The 17407-nt window shown below is 38.5% G+C and overlaps 3 protein-coding genes and 4 long non-coding RNA genes across 16 annotated transcripts; 4 read left to right on the top strand and 3 right to left on the bottom strand.

Moving 5' to 3' along the window:
• The first annotated feature begins 343 nt into the window (after window positions 1-343).
• Window positions 344-1255, top strand: LOC105685025. The gene is made up of 4 exons (XM_012398826.4): window positions 344-552; window positions 611-689; window positions 754-885; window positions 966-1255. Exons 1-4 carry the CDS (start codon window positions 481-483, stop codon window positions 1190-1192), a joined length of 510 nt encoding a protein of 169 aa, XP_012254249.2. The 5' UTR covers window positions 344-480; the 3' UTR covers window positions 1193-1255.
• A 2-nt stretch (window positions 1256-1257) lies between these two features.
• LOC105685024 (DNA fragmentation factor subunit alpha-like) lies at window positions 1258-4384 on the bottom strand. Of its 4 annotated transcripts, XM_048658749.1 has the most exons (6): window positions 4166-4384; window positions 4026-4100; window positions 3621-3695; window positions 3365-3543; window positions 2957-3281; window positions 1258-2893 (listed from the first exon to the last, which is right to left on the bottom strand). In XM_048658749.1, the coding sequence occupies exons 4-6, from the start codon at window positions 3540-3542 to the stop codon at window positions 2773-2775; spliced, it is 624 nt and encodes a 207-aa protein (XP_048514706.1). In that variant the 5' UTR covers window position 3543; window positions 3621-3695; window positions 4026-4100; window positions 4166-4384; the 3' UTR covers window positions 1258-2772. The 4 variants fall into 4 exon arrangements, with proteins under 4 accessions (XP_048514706.1, XP_020707490.2, XP_048514705.1 ...); XM_020851831.2 differs by having other exon boundaries at window positions 4026-4384; XM_048658748.1 differs by having other exon boundaries at window positions 3621-4100.
• A 106-nt stretch (window positions 4385-4490) lies between these two features.
• On the top strand, window positions 4491-6531 carry LOC105685022 (D-beta-hydroxybutyrate dehydrogenase, mitochondrial). 2 transcript variants are annotated; one of them, XM_020851828.3, is made up of 6 exons: window positions 4491-4790; window positions 4957-5040; window positions 5133-5307; window positions 5366-5487; window positions 5549-5653; window positions 5709-6531. In XM_020851828.3, exons 1-6 carry the CDS (start codon window positions 4638-4640, stop codon window positions 6105-6107), a joined length of 1038 nt encoding a protein of 345 aa, XP_020707487.2. In that variant the 5' UTR covers window positions 4491-4637; the 3' UTR covers window positions 6108-6531. The 2 variants fall into 2 exon arrangements, with proteins under 2 accessions (XP_020707487.2, XP_012254244.2); XM_012398821.4 differs by having other exon boundaries at window positions 4491-4853.
• Window positions 6532-8737: 2206 nt separating this feature from the next.
• LOC125501815 lies at window positions 8738-11857 on the top strand. Its single transcript, XR_007279504.1, has 3 exons — window positions 8738-9065; window positions 9151-9639; window positions 11607-11857. It is a non-coding gene; the product is annotated as an uncharacterized LOC125501815 (long non-coding RNA).
• Window positions 11858-12938: 1081 nt separating this feature from the next.
• LOC125501852 lies at window positions 12939-14166 on the top strand. Of its 4 annotated transcripts, none has more exons than XR_007279618.1 (3): window positions 12939-13208; window positions 13304-13609; window positions 13675-14166. It is a non-coding gene; the product is annotated as an uncharacterized LOC125501852 (long non-coding RNA). The 4 variants fall into 4 exon arrangements; XR_007279615.1 differs by having other exon boundaries at window positions 12940-13208; window positions 13304-13600; XR_007279616.1 differs by having other exon boundaries at window positions 12941-13208; window positions 13304-13572.
• LOC125501854 lies at window positions 13661-17242 on the bottom strand. Of its 3 annotated transcripts, none has more exons than XR_007279620.1 (3): window positions 17214-17242; window positions 14277-14465; window positions 13661-13910 (listed from the first exon to the last, which is right to left on the bottom strand). It is a non-coding gene; the product is annotated as an uncharacterized LOC125501854 (long non-coding RNA). The 3 variants fall into 3 exon arrangements; XR_007279621.1 differs by lacking the exon at window positions 17214-17242 and adding an exon at window positions 14862-14900; XR_007279622.1 differs by lacking the exon at window positions 17214-17242 and adding an exon at window positions 14548-14591.
• On the bottom strand, window positions 15035-16408 carry LOC125501853. The gene is made up of 5 exons (XR_007279619.1): window positions 16208-16408; window positions 16000-16154; window positions 15435-15881; window positions 15188-15349; window positions 15035-15093 (listed from the first exon to the last, which is right to left on the bottom strand). It is a non-coding gene; the product is annotated as an uncharacterized LOC125501853 (long non-coding RNA).
• Window positions 17243-17407: the final 165 nt, after the last annotated feature.

Below are 17407 nucleotides of genomic sequence, written 5' to 3'. Positions count from 1 at the left end.
TAAAGATACACTTGACATACTAAATTCTTTTTTTAAGCTAGAAATTGACGACGAACGACTTTCTGGCTCAACGTTTTGCATTGTAACGTTATATTATAAGTGTATTTAATGTTTTATTAGCGAATGATTATTCTGTTGTTTTTAGCTTTTATAATATCCTTTTTTTTTAATTTTAACAATGTACATTAAATAATGATGCCACGGATAATTTGTGATTATATAACGTATGTATTTTGGAAAATAATAAAACGTGTGCTTGCGTATGTATTTTACAATATGTATGTCAAAAGTTGAATTGTTATTCGTTAAACTGGTGGTAAAACATGAAAGTTCGAGGTTCACGCCTCCTATGAACCTTTCGGATAAACGGAAATGTGATCAGCTGCTCGCTGTCAGTTGCGATCTCTTCTGTTTATTTGGTAAGAAAATAAAAAAAAAATAATTGTCTACATATTCAGACGTGAAAAGGTTTTGTTAAAAATGGATTTAAAGGCCGTTGTGATCCCCGGCGAGGCTCCGGAGTCGGACGATGATTCTGTCAACGTAACCACGGTTCGTACTTTAACTCAATTTTTTAAAAAATATTAAAACCTAACCTGAGTATTTCCAGGGACTCGGATTCCCAACAAAACCGACTCGCAAACCGTGTGGGATAATAATATCAGGCGAAGCACCAGAATCTGATGATGGTAGATAAAAGTTTAGCTATCCAAAGTCATTCTTTGTTATGATGTGACGGGTCTGAACTTATAGATGGTACAACAAGTTTGAGCAGCATAAGCGGTGCGGTTGAGGCTACAGTTTGTCTTCCCTATGCAGAGGCAAAGGTTCATAAATCAGGCAGACGTTCTTGCAAATACAACAGCCTCCTCCACAAGAAATTGAGTGAGCTATAAAAAAGTGAAATCTATCTGTTTAGTTTTCTATCGAATGAATTTGCTTTGAATTGGTTAAATTTCATGTAGGAGAGTCTCATCAGGCCCTTGATAAGGATTTAACAGAGACCTGTGACTCCATAGTGAGTCGAGGAATTCAGGAATTGACTGCAACTAACAGACAGCTTCTAAGAAGTGAACTTACACTGCAAGAAGCTGCGAGTCAACTAAGAGAGGCATCGAATCGTTTAAAAAAAGCAGCAAATTCTCTTTATCATATTACAGATGCTAACTTCTTTAACAGTATTATAATATAAACAAACTTCAGTTTTAGAAGTTGAATTTGGTCCAAGGGTGAATAAAACTGTTACATTAAATAACATTGTGGTATACATTAATATATTTAGCACATATCCTGCTGACATAATTTGAATGTATCCATTTTATGTGCTTTTAAAGAACAATCAAAAATGGAGAGACTATTGGGATGACAGGCTTTATAATTGAGCATTTAAGTTTTATAATTGGCAGTACTATATTTATCCTTTTATTATAGGTATGTATTTTAATTACCAGCTACGAGCAGCTCTTATTACCTGTTTTCAACATTTAATTTCCAATTTCCAACTCCACAAACTAATACCTTTTTTCTGTTATGTTCTATTCTCACCACATAGCTCCACTATGATCAATAACCAGGTCAATAACGTATGAAACAAGTATAATGTATGCAATGTATACCTATACAACGAATTGATGACGAATTGCAAAATTCAAACTGTATCAAGTTGTTATTAATATTATTGTAGTTATCGTTTCTTCTATCAAATATCACATACACCTAGATTTACGACTCATGTTCAATCAGTTTAATACAACTTTATACATCTATTAAAGAGTTGTTGCCTAGAAATATCATCATTATATTATTATTATTATTATTATTATTATTATTATTATTATTATTGTTATAATTAGAGAATAATTACTTCATTTTGGTATCAAAGGGATTGAGATATCGGTTAGCGTATTTCGTACGGCTAATTAATAATTTTTTTTTGTGCAGCGAAATTGTGATCTAAATGGGGATGAAAATTTACCTCAATGAACTTCAGTCTTAAACATTTCTTAAAACTTGTTTTCAAAATAAATACCTATCACTATTTAAATACAATAATGAAACCCCTGTAAAAAATCATATCACTCGCTAACCCTCGTTGGGCTAATATCGATGTGCCATTATTGTTTAATATTAATATTATTATTATTGATTTATTTTGGTTGCAAGGGGAATGTCTTCAGCTTTAAGGGCTCTATTATCTTACTCTCCGATGTTTTAGCCTAAGTCGCGCCGTCGAAGCAATTCCATTATGGTATGAGATAAAACTAATTGCTATCTATTGACTTATTATCGGTTCATTAAAAACGCGTTAATAAACGGCGTCGCGAATATTCTGAGCGAAATTACGGCTATCTAATTTTGTATAATCCGTGCATAAGTATCATATCCCTGGGTAAAAATTGAGCCCCAACCACATTATCGAATAGAAAATTCACCTACCCCAAATTCAATCAGTCCATCAAGTTGAAACGCAGGGATAATAAATTGTATACGAATCACAGAAACTTCCGACTCTTTTCATTCGGTCTATACTTACTTTCTATCCTCTTTTCTTCCCCCTCATTGCGCATCTTTGTTCTTCTCTGCAATATAACATCTAAAACAGACTCGGCAATTCTGTTTGGATACTTTTTTTTTCTCAAATTCACATAGCTCATGGGCTTCTCAATTCCAGAAGAAGATCATAGTTTGCTGAATATGACGTCCCTTGTAGATTAAACGTCGCTGAATGCGGTACATATTAGCCAGTGTGAGGGTGCCGACCCCCCACATGGCCTACGCACGCTCCATTTCGCCTCCACTTGCATACATCTGGAGTAGAGCCATAGACTCTTGAGCCTGTCGTTTTTCTGCAAGAAATCTTCCCGAAGCTTCTTTCAATTGCTCAAGGAATATCCTGAAAGATATTGAGCAGTGTCATCAGTTTCCCATGCACAGAGAGAAGGGAAAATAATCTCACCTGTCCGGAACGATGTCTGCTAAGCTATCAGGATCCATGTCGCTGAGCAGTTCCAAGTCATTTCCGCCAAGGAGAGAAATGTGCGAAGGATCTTCGTGCAAAGACGAAACAAGTGGCTCAATATGCGGACCATTGTTGCGATCTTTTCTGCTTCTGAGTGCACCCTCACCTATTGCTTTTCCGCCGTCTGTATCATCTAGAAGAATATATCGGGAAGAGCTTGTTCCACTACCAGATGCTGCCCATTTTTGATTCCCGCAGAGGATCATCAGACTTGTATTTCGTTCTAATGTAGCAAAGTACTCTTCGTCATCTACCTCTGTGCCTAAAATGTTGAAAGAAGAGTTATGCTGGCATACTTAATCAAAAGAGATATTGATCCACAAATGAGGACAACACATCACATACCATCCTGCTCCAGGACAATGGTCAGTTGTTCGTCTAGAGGCAGGCCAAACCTGCTTCTGGCAACTGCGGTTAGTTCTTTCAGAGAAGAGGCTGTTATTCCCTTACGCCTCTCCCTAGAGTGATCAATTATTTTGTAGGGAGAAGCAGCACCCTGTGTGGTTCCAGCGTTGTCAGACATCCTGAAATTAAAGTACATTAAGAATAATGGGGCGAGGAGATTTTAGTCATTGTGATCATTCAGGGTTTATAGTCTCACCTTACTCGCTAGGTTGTCTTGTAAGGCAACGTTCGATTTTTGTCCAACAATCAGAAGAATGAGAAATAGCAGCAACTTTAAATGTAAGTATATTTACATAGAATAACGCTAAGCACGTCTCTTTAAATGGAAACAATTTTTTTGGGCAAACGTCACAAATGTAAGTTGTAAGTTGAATATATTGAACACGCAAGTGTGCGGCAATAATTTTGAGGAATGTTTTAAAGCACTGGAATTGGAGTTTATCAACGATTATCGGAGAGTCAATCAATTCGGCTATTTAGCGAGTGTGCAGGTGTAAAATTAATTATAGCAAGCTTGATGTGTCGGGCAGTGAACTGACTCTGTGCCAAATGAACACTGGGTCAATGGTGTAACCACCCTTCCTATTTATATACTTAATACCTATGCTCCTGTCTTCAGATATACAAAGATTCACCAGACGGGGCAACTCCTCCCTTCTTCAACATGGCACCCAGACTAAAATCAATAACAGTGACCTCAGTTCTCAGAGTTCACCGTGCTGTCTGCCTCTACTTTTTTACCTTCCCCAATTTTTTTGAAGACTTTTTATCCGCTATTCCAGATTCACCCCTCTCTATAATTCCATCATCCTTAAATTATGACGGATAGCACTCGGCCTGTTTTCATTTTGAATATGAATTAGTTGACATGACAATATTAGTGGGTTATAAAAATTTATCGACCATTATTTGAATTGCATTCAATAGGTATTCCTGAATTATGAGCGACATGGGTAGGTCAACTGTTGTGGACATGAGTTTTTAAGTACATCCTCAAAATGAGAGCACTTAAGAATTTGGAGTAGGAGGGTTTCGGTCTCTAGATACGATACTGCAGCAACGGATAAATTTAGCTGACTGAGACTAGACAGTGTATCAAGTTTAAAGTTAGCCTGGCTTAGTCCAGTTCTTGCTTCTAGGTGAGCTGGCTAGCATTGAAAGTAGTTCATTTAATTAGGATTCCATAGTATTTTAAGGGGTTTTACGGGGCGAAATGCCACCAAATCCGAATAAACCGGCAAACGAGGATAGCCAGACATGGGAATTGTTGGAGCGCTGTCTCTTACCAGTTGTATTTTCTCACGCGATCGCGATTATTGTGGCTACAATTCTGAACACCTTAGGAATTTCACAGATATCTAGTCTGGTACTTTTTTTACTCTTTCTCACAGTATCTCTCGGCTCAACTTTGTTCTATCATAATCTCAAGGTAAAAAACAAGCCAAAAGAAATTCATCTTCAATGTGGGTCTTGTTGAGAGTACGAGCGTAGTTATAAATAAACTGTAGGTAATAAAATCATGACTTCCCTAGGTAACGGCAGCCGGGAAGGCTGTTTTAATAACTGGATGTGACTCTAGGGTTGGAAATGCCTTGGCTAAGCAGCTCGATGATTTGGTATGAAAAAATTAGAGTCTTCGGTCATGGACTTGACTTAGAAATCTCACTCATTAAGAATTCTAAAACCACTTATAAATTATTTTTTCCAGGGATTCACCGTCTTTGCAGCATTCTCAAACAAAAATGATAACAACGATGTTGCACTTAAATTAAAGGAACAAGGTTCAGGAAGATTACATACCCTGCAACTGGATGTTACCAGCGAACGAGATATCCATTCCACATTTCTCTACATTAACGAACACCTTCCCGACGGAGCGCCAGGTATAGAAGCCCTGTAATGTAATGATTTGTCAATTGTTTATTTATCCTTATATTACAGGTCTTTGGGCTCTGGTAAATGCAGAAGCTTGGGTGGCGCTTGGAGAGTGCGAGTGGATTCCATCCACTGTCCTCAAGCGTAGCGTGGATGTTAATTTCATTGGTATTACGCGACTAACACAGGTATGTATCGGAGCTTTTGGTTACTTATAATGCATCTCTGATCGTCAACATATTTTCACAGGTATTTTTGCCACTGGTGAGACGCTCTAAAGGTCGCATTGTCTTAGCAGGGAGCCTTTTTGCCCGTATACCTAGTCCTGTGAGAGGGATACATTGTGCAGTAAAGGTAAATACCGATATACCTGTGACAAGTGATGAATACAATCAACTTGAACTTCCAGGCAGCTGTTGAAGCATGGGGAAACTGCCTGCGGCTAGAGATGCGGAGGTGGGGAGTCGATGTAGTTATAGTTGAGACCGGAGAGTATGTATCAGGAAATGCGTGGCTCAAAAATAATACATCGTTGCTGGAACAAGCCAGAGATATGTGGACACAGCTGGATCCTCAAACTAGACGTGAATATGGGCAGGAACTTTTCCAGAAAGAAATGATTGCATTGGAGAAGTATACTCTTGGTCCAGAGGCTGATCTTACTCAGACGACAAGGGCATTGACAGATGGGGTGATAAGAACGTTTCCACTCTGGAAATATATGCCTGTGTCTCGTAAAGAGAGAATTAGAGCCATGCTAAGTGATCATTTGCCTAAACCTATATACGATATATTGTACACAGATTAAATTCATGAAGTTTACTCGAATTTTGTCTATTTATTCGCTTGTCTGAAGTTATTGGTTGGAATGTTTATGGTAATTGCAATTCGTTTCAGTAATGATCAAATGATATAGAACATAATGCGTACCAGGAGCATAAGATTTGTGACAAAATCGCAAAATCACTGAGATCATAGTCTTGGTTTTCTTTCAAATTTGACCGCGAATGGTTTTGAATTATCTTATTCATGGCATTATTATCTATTTTAAGTTCAAGAATCTAGATACGCTTACTGAATTGATTTATTAATCGATGTTTTTAATGTGTGGCAAATTCCTCACTTAGAAGATCCAAAAAATGGTGACATCATTCTAGCTTTCAGAAGTTGTTCAATTTTGTAATCAGATTCTTGTTTCCGAAAGCAAAATACAAAGAATCACTGCCTTGTCATCATTCTTCCTTTTTTCCCCCATGTATCCTGAATTTTTTTCAATTTCTGGATGATTTTTTATTAATCACTAGATCCCTCCGACCCCTGCTAGCGCCTACTATTATCAAGCGCTTTGGACGCCTACCCGCATATAATGCGGAAGGGTATAACGTTACGCGCTTTGAGAAGCTAGGAAAGGTGCGGTGATTGAATAATTAATTAAACAATCAGAAAAATTCGGAAACGAAATGGAAAAAATCTGAAAATAAATTTGAGGTAGTGTCACTCCACCTGCATATCGTTGGGTGCTAGCAGGAAATAAAGGAGGTCTATTAATTGATAAATTGATTTATCAATTGAACAATCAACTGATTAATTGATTAATTGAATTGAAAATCAATTGCAAAATTGGAAAGGATTCAGGAAAAATAAGGGAAAAGATAAATAACACTGGTCAACAATGGTTTTCTTGCGTCTGATGTAACATTAATTTCGGATATATTTATGCTTTAAACTAATTGAGATCATAACTGAAAATGGACTGGTTATACATACATATATGTTTATAGTCATGATCTCAATTATTTTAAACGTGAAAGGCGTTTCATCGAAGTATAATATGGGGTTGCGACATGTTTCTTTCTATTTCCTCCGATGTATAATAACTTTTCGAAAAGAAATTGATATTATAAATATATCTGTTATTTTTTTCCATATTCTCCGAGTTATGCAGTGTGAAATGGAAATAAAAATTTGAAAAAAAAAAACAGAGCAAATCTTCAAAAATCATTGATGGTTTCATGAATTAAAAGCACAAATATATCCGAAATCAATGTTCCATTAGACGCAACAAAACCGCTGTTGACGACTATTACTAATGTTTATTGCACAACGCATCTATTGTGAGAGACATGCATTTTTGTATTTGAATAAATCCATGTAATATTCCCAAAAACGTGTTAGGATTCATTTTCAATCCTCACTGAAAAGCCCCCTCAAATCGACAGTTTAATAATTAGTTATTATTCATCCGTGTTATTTAATTAACACGAAATTGGGCATAAAATGATATTCATAAAGGTACAACTGCTCGTAAAAAAAGAAGGAATTCGCAGATAATACCAAAGTAACGGTAAAATATTTAACAATATAATGTCCGGGTGTGTCAATAACCACCGCCGTCTCCGTCTCATCGGAGAATATATCAGTAAAGAAATGTTTTATTTATCAATTTTCTAAATTTATACAATATTTAATGATAAACCATGTTATATTTTCATATTTCCTTGAATTCCGTGCAAAGAGTCTCGTAATAAAGTCGTAATAAGTCTTGGTCGTGAGGTTCGATGCCGGGCAAAATCGTAGATATGGCTGATTTTCGAGTCGCCGGGGCGAAAATTGGACGTCGAAAAATGAATTTTGGTATCACGAGAATATGATGAGTGAGGAGCCAGGGAATCAGGAGACTATACGCAAACGTTAGTAACTCGTCGAAATAGCAGACGAGTTTAAGCTCCGAGTTTTTTCGCGGCTTCCTATTGGTTGCCCGGCGCCATCATGCTTTTTTTGCTAGGAACCAATAGGAAGCCGCGAAAAAGCTCGGAGTAAACTCGTCTCCTATTTCGACGAGTTACTAACGTTTGCGCATAGTCCCCCAATTTCAAAATGGACCCCGCCGCCGGATTGAACATGAATCAAATTGGCAGAGCAGATGTTAATTTAAACGGGTTAATTAATAGTATATTCGGACGAATAAAGATTATTTATACAGCAGTGCATTGAGTGAGTCTTGCGAAATTGTTCAGCATATAAAATAATAATTTATTTGTTTGTAGGAATAGTTTGAAAATCAACGGTATGGCACTGCGAGTATACCACGTTATTTTGCGAATGCTCAACCTCTACTCTAACGATTGTATGACAGCTCCCAGACGTTTGCACCAGATGAGATCCCTATGCGTGCTGACACTCAATTATACAATTAGTAAAGGTATGATCTTCCAACATCCGGCATGCGGTGTGCTTTATTTGAATGAACGACGTTCATGTTCAGTCAGTGAGAGTTTCTGTATGGTGCTTATTTAGTTCATTTTTATTCGTTTCAGCAGTGAATACTACTGGAAGTAAATGTCACCATTTCGGAGTAGAAGAATCAAAGTGCATCCTCGAGAGCAGAGGGGCTAGAATGACGGCTAGAACATTGGATTCAATCTATAGAAGAGTCTTATCATACTTGGTTGGTTTTAAAATAAATACCAGAAGAGATGATCACTGCTATTCGTTTCATTCTTCCAGGTCGAACTGTATTTGTCCCAGGGGAGAATGCAAAGCTGAAACGACAGAGTGCTTGCGGTATACGTCAGATGTTATTATTACACCCCTGTGTACCTTGGCGGAAAGTCAGTGCCAGTGTGTCGCTGAGCAAGGTCCAGCTGCCCACCGCGAGCATGTTGTTGCTCTGCTTCTGAAAACGACACAGAGAGTTTGAGAAAGAGAAATCATACTTCCTAGTACATGTATCATTTCAAGAACTGCAGTCATTTCACAACCCATGGTAGCCCTACTTTTAAACCCCTCTTAAAGTTCAAGATATGCCATGTGTTAGAAATAATATTGAGAATATCTCTCTCCTTTCTTAGGATATGAAATGCAAATCAGCTGGAGACTTGAAGTCCTATACAAAAAGAATCGTAACCACAGGATTCGAGATGCGTACATCAACTTTCGTAGATTTCATTACAGCTGTATGCCTTCCAAGCATACTATTATGCCGGTCTTCACATTCGGCATATGAAGCTCAAGTGCCCGTCAAAATGTCCTTGATTTTTCACTTTTTCGATCGATTAATTGGCGATAACTCGATCAATTTCATAGATGAAATTATTTTGCTTGTAGATTCGGATTCCTGAGATCAAAATACATGAGGATAGCGTAAGGAACCCTTGAAAAAAAAAATCTCTCCTTTCATCTCAGATTTTGAGAAAATTCCAAGGCTATAGGCTTACCGTTTTTTTCGGCAAAAAAGTGAAGTATTCCCCAATATAATTCTAGGACGCTTTTTCTACGTAAAAAAGCGTACCGAACAAGAAGCCGTCAATCAAATTGAGCTGGCGTAAGATCCCATCGAGGTATCTTTGATTTTTCACTTTTTCGAACGATTATTTGGCGATAACTCGATCAATTTCATAGATGGAATTATTTTGCTTGATGATTCGGATTCCTGAGATCAAAATACATGAGGATAGCGTGGGGAACCCTTGAAAAAAAAAATCTCTCCTTTCATCTCAGATTTTGAGAAAATTCCAAGGCTATAGGCTTACCGTTTTTTTCGGCAAAAAAGTGAAGTATTCCCCAATATAATTCTAGGACGCTTTTTCTACGTAAAAAAGCGTACCGAACAAGAAGCCGTCAATCAAATTGAGCTGGCGTAAGATCCCATCGAGGTATCTTTGATTTTTCACTTTTTCGAACGATTATTTGGCGATAACTCGATCAATTTCATAGATGGAATTATTTTGCTTGATGATTCGGATTCCTGAGATCAAAATACATGAGGATAGCGTGGGGAACCCTTGAAAAAAAAATCTCTCCTTTCATCTCAGATTTTGAGAAAATTCCAAGGCTATAGGCTTACTGTTTTTTTCGGCTAAAACGTGAAAGATTCTCCAAAATAATTCCAGGACGCTTTTCCTACGTAAAAAAGCGTATCGAACAAGAAGCCGTCAATGAAATTGAGCTGGCGTAAGATTCCATCGAGGTATCTTTGATTTTTCACTTTTTCGATCGATTAATTGGCGATAACTCGATCAATTTCATAGATGGAATTATTTTGCTTGCAGATTCGGATTCCAGAGATCAAAATACATGAGGATAGCGTGGGGAACCCTTGAAAAAAAAATCTCTCCTTTCATCTCAGATTTTGAGAAAATTCCAAGGCTATAGGCTTACTGTTTTTTTCGGCTAAAACGTGAAAGATTCTCCAAAATAATTTCAGGACGCTTCTACTATGTAAAAAAGCGTATCGAACGAGAAGCCGTCAATGAAATTGAGCTGGCATTAAATCCCATCGAGGTATCTTTGATTTTTCACTTTTTCGATCGATTAATTGGCGATAACTCGATTAATTTCATAGATGGAATTATTTTGCTTGCAGATTCGGATTCCAGAGATCAAAATACATGAGGATAGCGTGGGGAACCCTTGAAAAAAAAATCTCTCCTCTCATCTCAGATTTTGAGAAAATTCCAAGGCTATAGGCTTACTGTTTTTTTCGGCTAAAACGTGAAAGATTCTCCAAAATAATTCCAGGACGCTTTTCCTACGTAAAAAAGCGTACCGAACAAGAAGCCGTCAATCAAATTGAGCTGGCGTAAGATCCCATCGAGGTATCTTTGATTTTTCACTTTTTCGAACGATTATTTGGCGATAACTCGATCAATTTCATAGATGGAATTATTTTGCTTGCAGATTCGGATTCCTGAGATCAAAATACATGAGGATAGCGTGGGGAACCCTTGAAAAAAAAATCTCTCCTTTCATCTCAGATTTTGAGAAAATTCCAAGGCTATAGGCTTACTGTTTTTTTCGGCTAAAACGTGAAAGATTCTCCAAAATAATTCCAGGACGCTTTTCCTACGTAAAAAAGCGTATCGAACAAGAAGCCGTCAATGAAATTGAGCTGGCGTAAGATTCCATCGAGGTATCTTTGATTTTTCACTTTTTCGAACGATTATTTGGCGATAACTCGATCAATTTCATAGATGGAATTATTTTGCTTGCAGATTCGGATTCCTGAGATCAAAATACATGAGGATAGCGTGGGGAACCCTTGAAAAAAAAATCTCTCCTTTCATCTCAGATTTTGAGAAAATTCCAAGGCTATAGGCTTACTGTTTTTTTCGGCTAAAACGTGAAAGATTCTCCAAAATAATTCCAGGACGCTTTTCCTACGTAAAAAAGCGTATCGAACAAGAAGCCGTCAATGAAATTGAGCTGGCGTAAGATTCCATCGAGGTATCTTTGATTTTTCACTTTTTCGATCGATTAATTGGCGATAACTCGATCAATTTCATAGATGGAATTATTTTGCTTGCAGATTCGGATTCCAGAGATCAAAATACATCGGAATAACATAGAAATTCTCATGAATAAAATTCTCTCCAGATACTCCGGAAAGATGTTCCTAGACCTGGTGCCTCATCATGTCCAGGCCTTCATTTCTGTGTAATAAATCATACTTTTACAGGGTACAATGTAGACATAAGCTAGTTTCATGCTGGCCTGATTTTATGCAATCATATGTATTCAATCCCACTTCTATCAATACATTCACTGCAATTACCACAATCACCGCATTTTTTTTCGGTCCCGGAAGCGTTTCGTGATATGCAACTGGAGTAACACCATCCCAGATTTATTCTAGATTTTTTTCTGATTTTTTCTAATTTTTTCTAATTTTTTCTAATTCTTTCTGATTTTTTCCTGATTTTTTGCGATTTTTTTCCGATTTTCTCTGATTTTTTCCCAATTTTTAAAAATATTTTTGACGTGCCGCCCCTGGATGGGTGCGGGCCCCGGAAATTATTTGCCCGCCCCTGTTTCGTCACGTGATGACGTCACGCGGTATGTCACGTGGTCAGGTCACGTGACCACACTCGCCTATACAGCTAGCGCCATGTGGCGGAATTTTCGTGAACTAAAATCCCAAGTTTCTTGCCCCTTGACGTCAGGCAATGTGATGCGTGAAAGAGAGGTATAAGGGTCAATACTTTTGCGGTTTTCCTCGGGCGAGAGAACCCGCAAAAGTATTGACCGCACCCGAGCGTCCGAGGAAAACCGCCGAAGAACGACGACCGCCTCCGAGCGTCCGAGGAAAACCGCCGAAGAACGACGACCGCCTCCGAGCATCCGAGGAAAACCGAACAAAGCCGACCGCCTCCGAGCGTCCGAGGAAAACCGCCGAAGAACGACGACCGCCTCCGAGCGTCCGAGGAAAACCGCCGAAGAACGACGACCGCCTCCGAGCGTCCGAGGAAAACCGAAAAAGTATTGACCCCTTCGGCTCCGAGCGCTCGGGGAAAACCGTAAAAGTATTGACCCTTTTACCTCTCTTTCACGCATCACATTGCCTGACGTCAAGGGGCAAGAAACTTGGGATTTTAGTTCACGAAAATTCCGCCACATGGCGCTAGCTGTACTCGCGGTGGGCGGAGCTTAGAGAAAATGGCGGCGCCCTGAGAAATACGCGGAAAATTCGAATAATTAATTAAAAAATCGGAAAAAATCAGAAAAAATCAGAAAAAATCAGAAAAAATTAGAAGAAATCAGAAGAAATTAAAGAAACTTGAAAAGAATCAGAAAAAATTCAGAATCAATCTGGGATGGTGTAACTCTAGTTGCATATCACAAAATGCTTCCTGGGCCATGGAAAGATGCGGTAATTGACAAATCAATTGGAATGGGTGCATTCTTATGGTTTCTCTTGTTCATCTTGACGTGTGTGGCTCTACGCGCAACTGACGTTTGCAGGTGACCCTCCAATTCAGGGAAATGAAAGAGAATTCATTCAATTCATAATCTCTATCGCGTGACACTCGGTGACATGCACAAAGTGCAGCGTACTCTACTCTCCGACTGAAATCCTCAAAAATTTTCCAAAAGGGCGTACAAGACACAAGGAGTGCCCCGATTCCAACAGGTGAGCTTAGAAAAGATTCACTGGTCAGTCGAGAGACGAGGATCTGGGTTTTCTTCCTAACGATGTGATTCTCTTTGCTCCGATGCCATTTTCAGGTTACCTGCATCTCGAAGGCCTCCATACAGCTCTGTGCAACATGGTGCAGCTATATATCAGCTATTCAAACCAAGGAAATTACATTGTACGCTTAGAAGACACAGATCAAACAGGACTCGTACCAGATGCTGCCGGTAAACTCCAAGTGAAGCAAAGAGAATCTTACTGCGTCAGTTTCAAGGTACAAGAAACATGTATGACTGATGATTCAACTCGGAGAGGATAACTGGGTTCATAATATCACCGAGTATATCTATGGAGCATAACTGTAGGTGCTACAGCAAGATGAGAGGGATGTAGGCAAGGTGTTGTTGCATAAGATCAGTATCTTTTATGAATAATATAAGCATGATCTCTATTTTGGTTTCAGTTTTTTATTTCGAATGCAAGGATGTTCTAATCGAATGATCGTAGACCAACCCAGAGAAAGAGACTCTAACGATGAGGTTGTACTGAAGGGAGAATTGCCACCGCTCCTTCAACTTGCAGATTCGATTTGCAAAATCCTGAGTGGAGGATGGTAAAACGATTTCTGTGCGCTATTCATCCGGTATCAGCACTTTCTGACGAGCATCTCCTTACCTAGAACAGGAAGTGTGCTTACACCTGCAAGTTTAAAAATTGCAAAATAATTATCATACACATGCATAGCGTCGAATAGTTGATGTATGCGAATAAGTCTTCATGTAATGTATTCATAAGTTCTATTCATTTGAATTACTGGGGCAATATTGTATCATTAAAATGAACATTGTACATCTTGTGAAAGATATTGCAAAGTTTTTTATAATTCTTTAAATAATGTATGTATGCTGAATGTATTCCTTGCATAACTCATGAATAAATGATAGGCTATTTTCTATGCGGGTGCAGTATCACCGTTGCCTCAGAGACCTCAATGCCTCATTGCTTTCCCGGAAATAAAGATGAAAGAGAGGTGAGAAAATATGATGAATCTCAACCAGAACTTACCGGGTCTTTGTTCAGAAGGATTCCTGCCCAAAATAAAACTTCTTTGAGTTCACGCGTAGCATCTGGTATTAGTCCTAATTGATCTGTGTGTCTCGATGAGATTTCTCAAAATCTGAGATGAGGATTCAGATTTTTTTTGGAAGGGTTTGTCATGCTATCCTTATGTATTTTGATCTCAGGAATCCGAATCTGCAAGCAAAATAATTCCATCTATGAAATTGATCTAGTTATCGCCCATTACTCGATCGAAAAAGTGTAAAATCAAAGATACCTCGATGGAATCTTACGCCAGCTCAATTTCATTGACGGCTTCTCGTTCGATACGCTTTTTTACATAGAAAAAGCGTCCTGGAATTATTTTGGAGAATCTTTCACGTTTTAGCCGAAAAAAACAGTAAGCCTATAGCCTTGGAATTTTCTCGAAATCCGAGATGAAAGGACAGATTTTTTTTGGAAGGGTTCCCTACGCTATCCTCATGTATTTTGATCTCAGGAATCCGAATCTGCAAGCAAAATAATTCCATCTATGAAATTGATCGAGTTATCGTCAATTAATCGATCGAAAAAGTGAAAAATCAAAGATACCTCGATGGAATCTTACGCCAGCTCAATTTCATTGACGGCCTCTTGTTCGATACGCTTTTTCACGTAGGAAAAGCGTCCTGGAATTATTCTAGCAAATGCTTTACTTTTTTGCCGAAAAAAACAGTAAGCCTATAGCCTTGGAATTTTCTCAAAATCTGAGATGAAGATCCAGATTTTTTTTGGAAGGGTTCCCCACGCTATCCTCATGTATTTTGATCTCAGGAATCCGAATCTGCAAGCAAAATAATTCCATCTATGAAATTGATCGAGTTATCGCCGTATATTCGATCGAAACCGTGAAAAATCAAGGATATTTTGACGGGCACTTAAGCTTCATATGCCGAAGGTGAAGACCGGCATAATAGTATGCTTGGAAGGCATACGGCTGTAATGAAATCCACGAAAGTTGTTGTACGCATTTTGGATCCTGTGGTTACGATTCTTTTTGCGTAGAACTCCAAGTCTCCAGCAGATTTGCATTTCATATCCTAAGGAAGGAGAGAAATATTTTCAATATTATTTCTAACCAATGGCATATCTCGAACTTCAAGAGGGGTTCAAAAGTAGGGCTACCATGGGTTGTGGAATGTTTGCAGTTCTTAAAATGATATATGTACTAGGAAGTATGATTTCTCTTTCTCAAACTCTCTGTGTCGTTTTCAGAAGCAGAGCAACAACATGCTCGCGGTGGGCAGCTGGACCTTGCCCAGCGACACACTGGCACTGACTTTCCGCCAAGGTACACAGGGGTGTAATAATAACATCTGACGTATACCGCAAGCACTCTGTCGTTTCAGCTTTGCATTCTCCCCTGGGACGAATACAGTTCGATCTGGAAGAATGGAACGAATAGCAGTGGTCAACGCTTCCAGTATTCATTTCAAAAAACAACCAAGTATGATAAGACTCTTCTATAGATTGAATCCAATGTTCTAGCCGTCATTCTAGCCCCTCTGCTCTCGAGGATGCACTTTGATTCTTCTACTCCGAAATGGTGACATTTACTTCCAGTAGTATTCACTGCCGAAACAAATAAAAATAAACTAAATAAGCACGATACAGAAACTGTCACTGACTGAACCTCAGCGTCGTTCATTCAAATAAAGCACACCGCATGCCGGATGTTGGAAGATCATACCTTTACTAATTGTATAATTGAGTGTCAGCACGCATAGGGATCTCATCTGGTGCAAACGTCTGGGAGCTGTCATACAATCGTTAGAGTAGAGGTTGAGCATTCGCAAAATAACGTGATATACTCGCAGTGCCATACCGTTGATTTTCAAACTATTCCTACAAACAAATAAATCATCATTTCATATGCTGAACAATTTCGCAAGACTCACTCAATGCACTGCTGTATAAATACTCTTTATCCGTCCGAATATACTATTAATTAACCCGTTTAAATTAACATCTGCTCTGCCAATTTGATTCACGTTCAATCCGGCGGCGGGGTCCATTTTGAAATTAAGGGACTATGCGCAAACGTTAGTAACTCGTCGAAATAGGAGACGAGTTTGCTCCGAGCTTTTTTGCGACTTCCTATTGGTTCCAGGCGCCAAAAAGCATGATGGCGCCGGGCAACCAATGGGACGCTCCGCCCATCTTTTGTTTTTTTTTCGACGAGTTACTAACGTTTGCGTATAGTCTCCTGATTCCCTGGCTCCTCACTCATCATATTCTCCTGATACCAAAATTTATTTTTCGACGTCAAATTTTCGCCCCGGCGACTCGAAAATCAGCCATATCTAGGATTTTGCCCGGCATCGAACCTCACGACCAAGACTTCTTACGACTTTATTGCGAGATTTTCTGCACAGAATTCAAGGAAATATGAAAATATACCATGGTTTATCATTAAATATTGTATAAATCCATTTAATTGATAAATAAAACATTTCTTTAATGATGTATTCTCCGATGAGACGAACACGGCGGCGGTCATTCACACACCCGAACGTTATACATTATACCGTCACTTTGGTATTATTTGCGGATTCGTTCTCTCTTCACGAGCAGTTGTACCTTTATCAATATTATTTTGCGCTACATTTCGTATTGATCAAATAAAACGTATAAATAATAACTAATTAATAAACTATCGATTTGAAGGAGCTTTTCGGTGAGGGTTGGAAATGAATTGCAACACGTTATTCAGAATATTACATGGATGTATTAAATAGAAAAATACATGTTCTCTGACAACTGATTTTTTCTGAAGGGTCCAACACGCTATCCTTATGTATATTGATCTCAGGAATCCGAATCTGCAAGCAAAATAATTTCATCTATGAAATTGATCGAGTTATCGCCAATTAATCGATCGAAAAAGTGAAAAATCAAAGATACCTCGATGGAATCTTACGCCAGCTCAATTTGATTGACGGCTTCTTGTTCGATACGCTTTTTTACGTAGGAAAAGCGTCCTGAAATTATTCTAGCAAATGGTTCACTTTTTTGCCGAAAAAAACAGTAAGCCTATAGCCTTGGAATTTTCTCAAAATCTGAGATGAAGATCCAGATTTATTTTGGAAGGGTTTGTC

This window comes from Athalia rosae, chromosome 7 (assembly GCF_917208135.1).
Source record: "Athalia rosae chromosome 7, iyAthRosa1.1, whole genome shotgun sequence".
Lineage (NCBI taxonomy): Eukaryota > Metazoa > Arthropoda > Insecta > Hymenoptera > Athaliidae > Athalia > Athalia rosae.
The sequence above is the reverse complement of the archived record's forward strand: the minus strand, read 5'-3'. Positions and strand labels throughout refer to the sequence as shown.

Bases quoted from the DNA above. Each gene is read 5' to 3' on its own strand.
- LOC105685022 (XM_012398821.4), top strand. From the start codon at position 4,638: ATGCCACCAAATCCGAATAAACCGGCAAACGAGGATAGCCAGACATGG. The intron at 5,488-5,548 runs GTATGTATCGGA...ATATTTTCACAG, and splicing joins GTATTACGCGACTAACACAG to GTATTTTTGCCACTGGTGAG. The intron at 5,654-5,708 runs GTAAATACCGAT...TTGAACTTCCAG, and splicing joins GGATACATTGTGCAGTAAAG to GCAGCTGTTGAAGCATGGGG.
- LOC105685025 (XM_012398826.4), top strand. From the start codon at position 481: ATGGATTTAAAGGCCGTTGTGATCCCCGGCGAGGCTCCGGAGTCGGAC. The intron at 690-753 runs GTAGATAAAAGT...CTGAACTTATAG, and splicing joins AGCACCAGAATCTGATGATG to ATGGTACAACAAGTTTGAGC. The intron at 886-965 runs GTGAGCTATAAA...AATTTCATGTAG, and splicing joins CCTCCTCCACAAGAAATTGA to GAGAGTCTCATCAGGCCCTT.
- LOC105685024 (XM_020851831.2), bottom strand. From the start codon at position 3,542: ATGTCTGACAACGCTGGAACCACACAGGGTGCTGCTTCTCCCTACAAA. The intron at 3,282-3,364 runs GTATGTGATGTG...TCAACATTTTAG, and splicing joins CATTGTCCTGGAGCAGGATG to GCACAGAGGTAGATGACGAA. The intron at 2,894-2,956 runs GTGAGATTATTT...AATATCTTTCAG, and splicing joins GCAGACATCGTTCCGGACAG to GATATTCCTTGAGCAATTGA.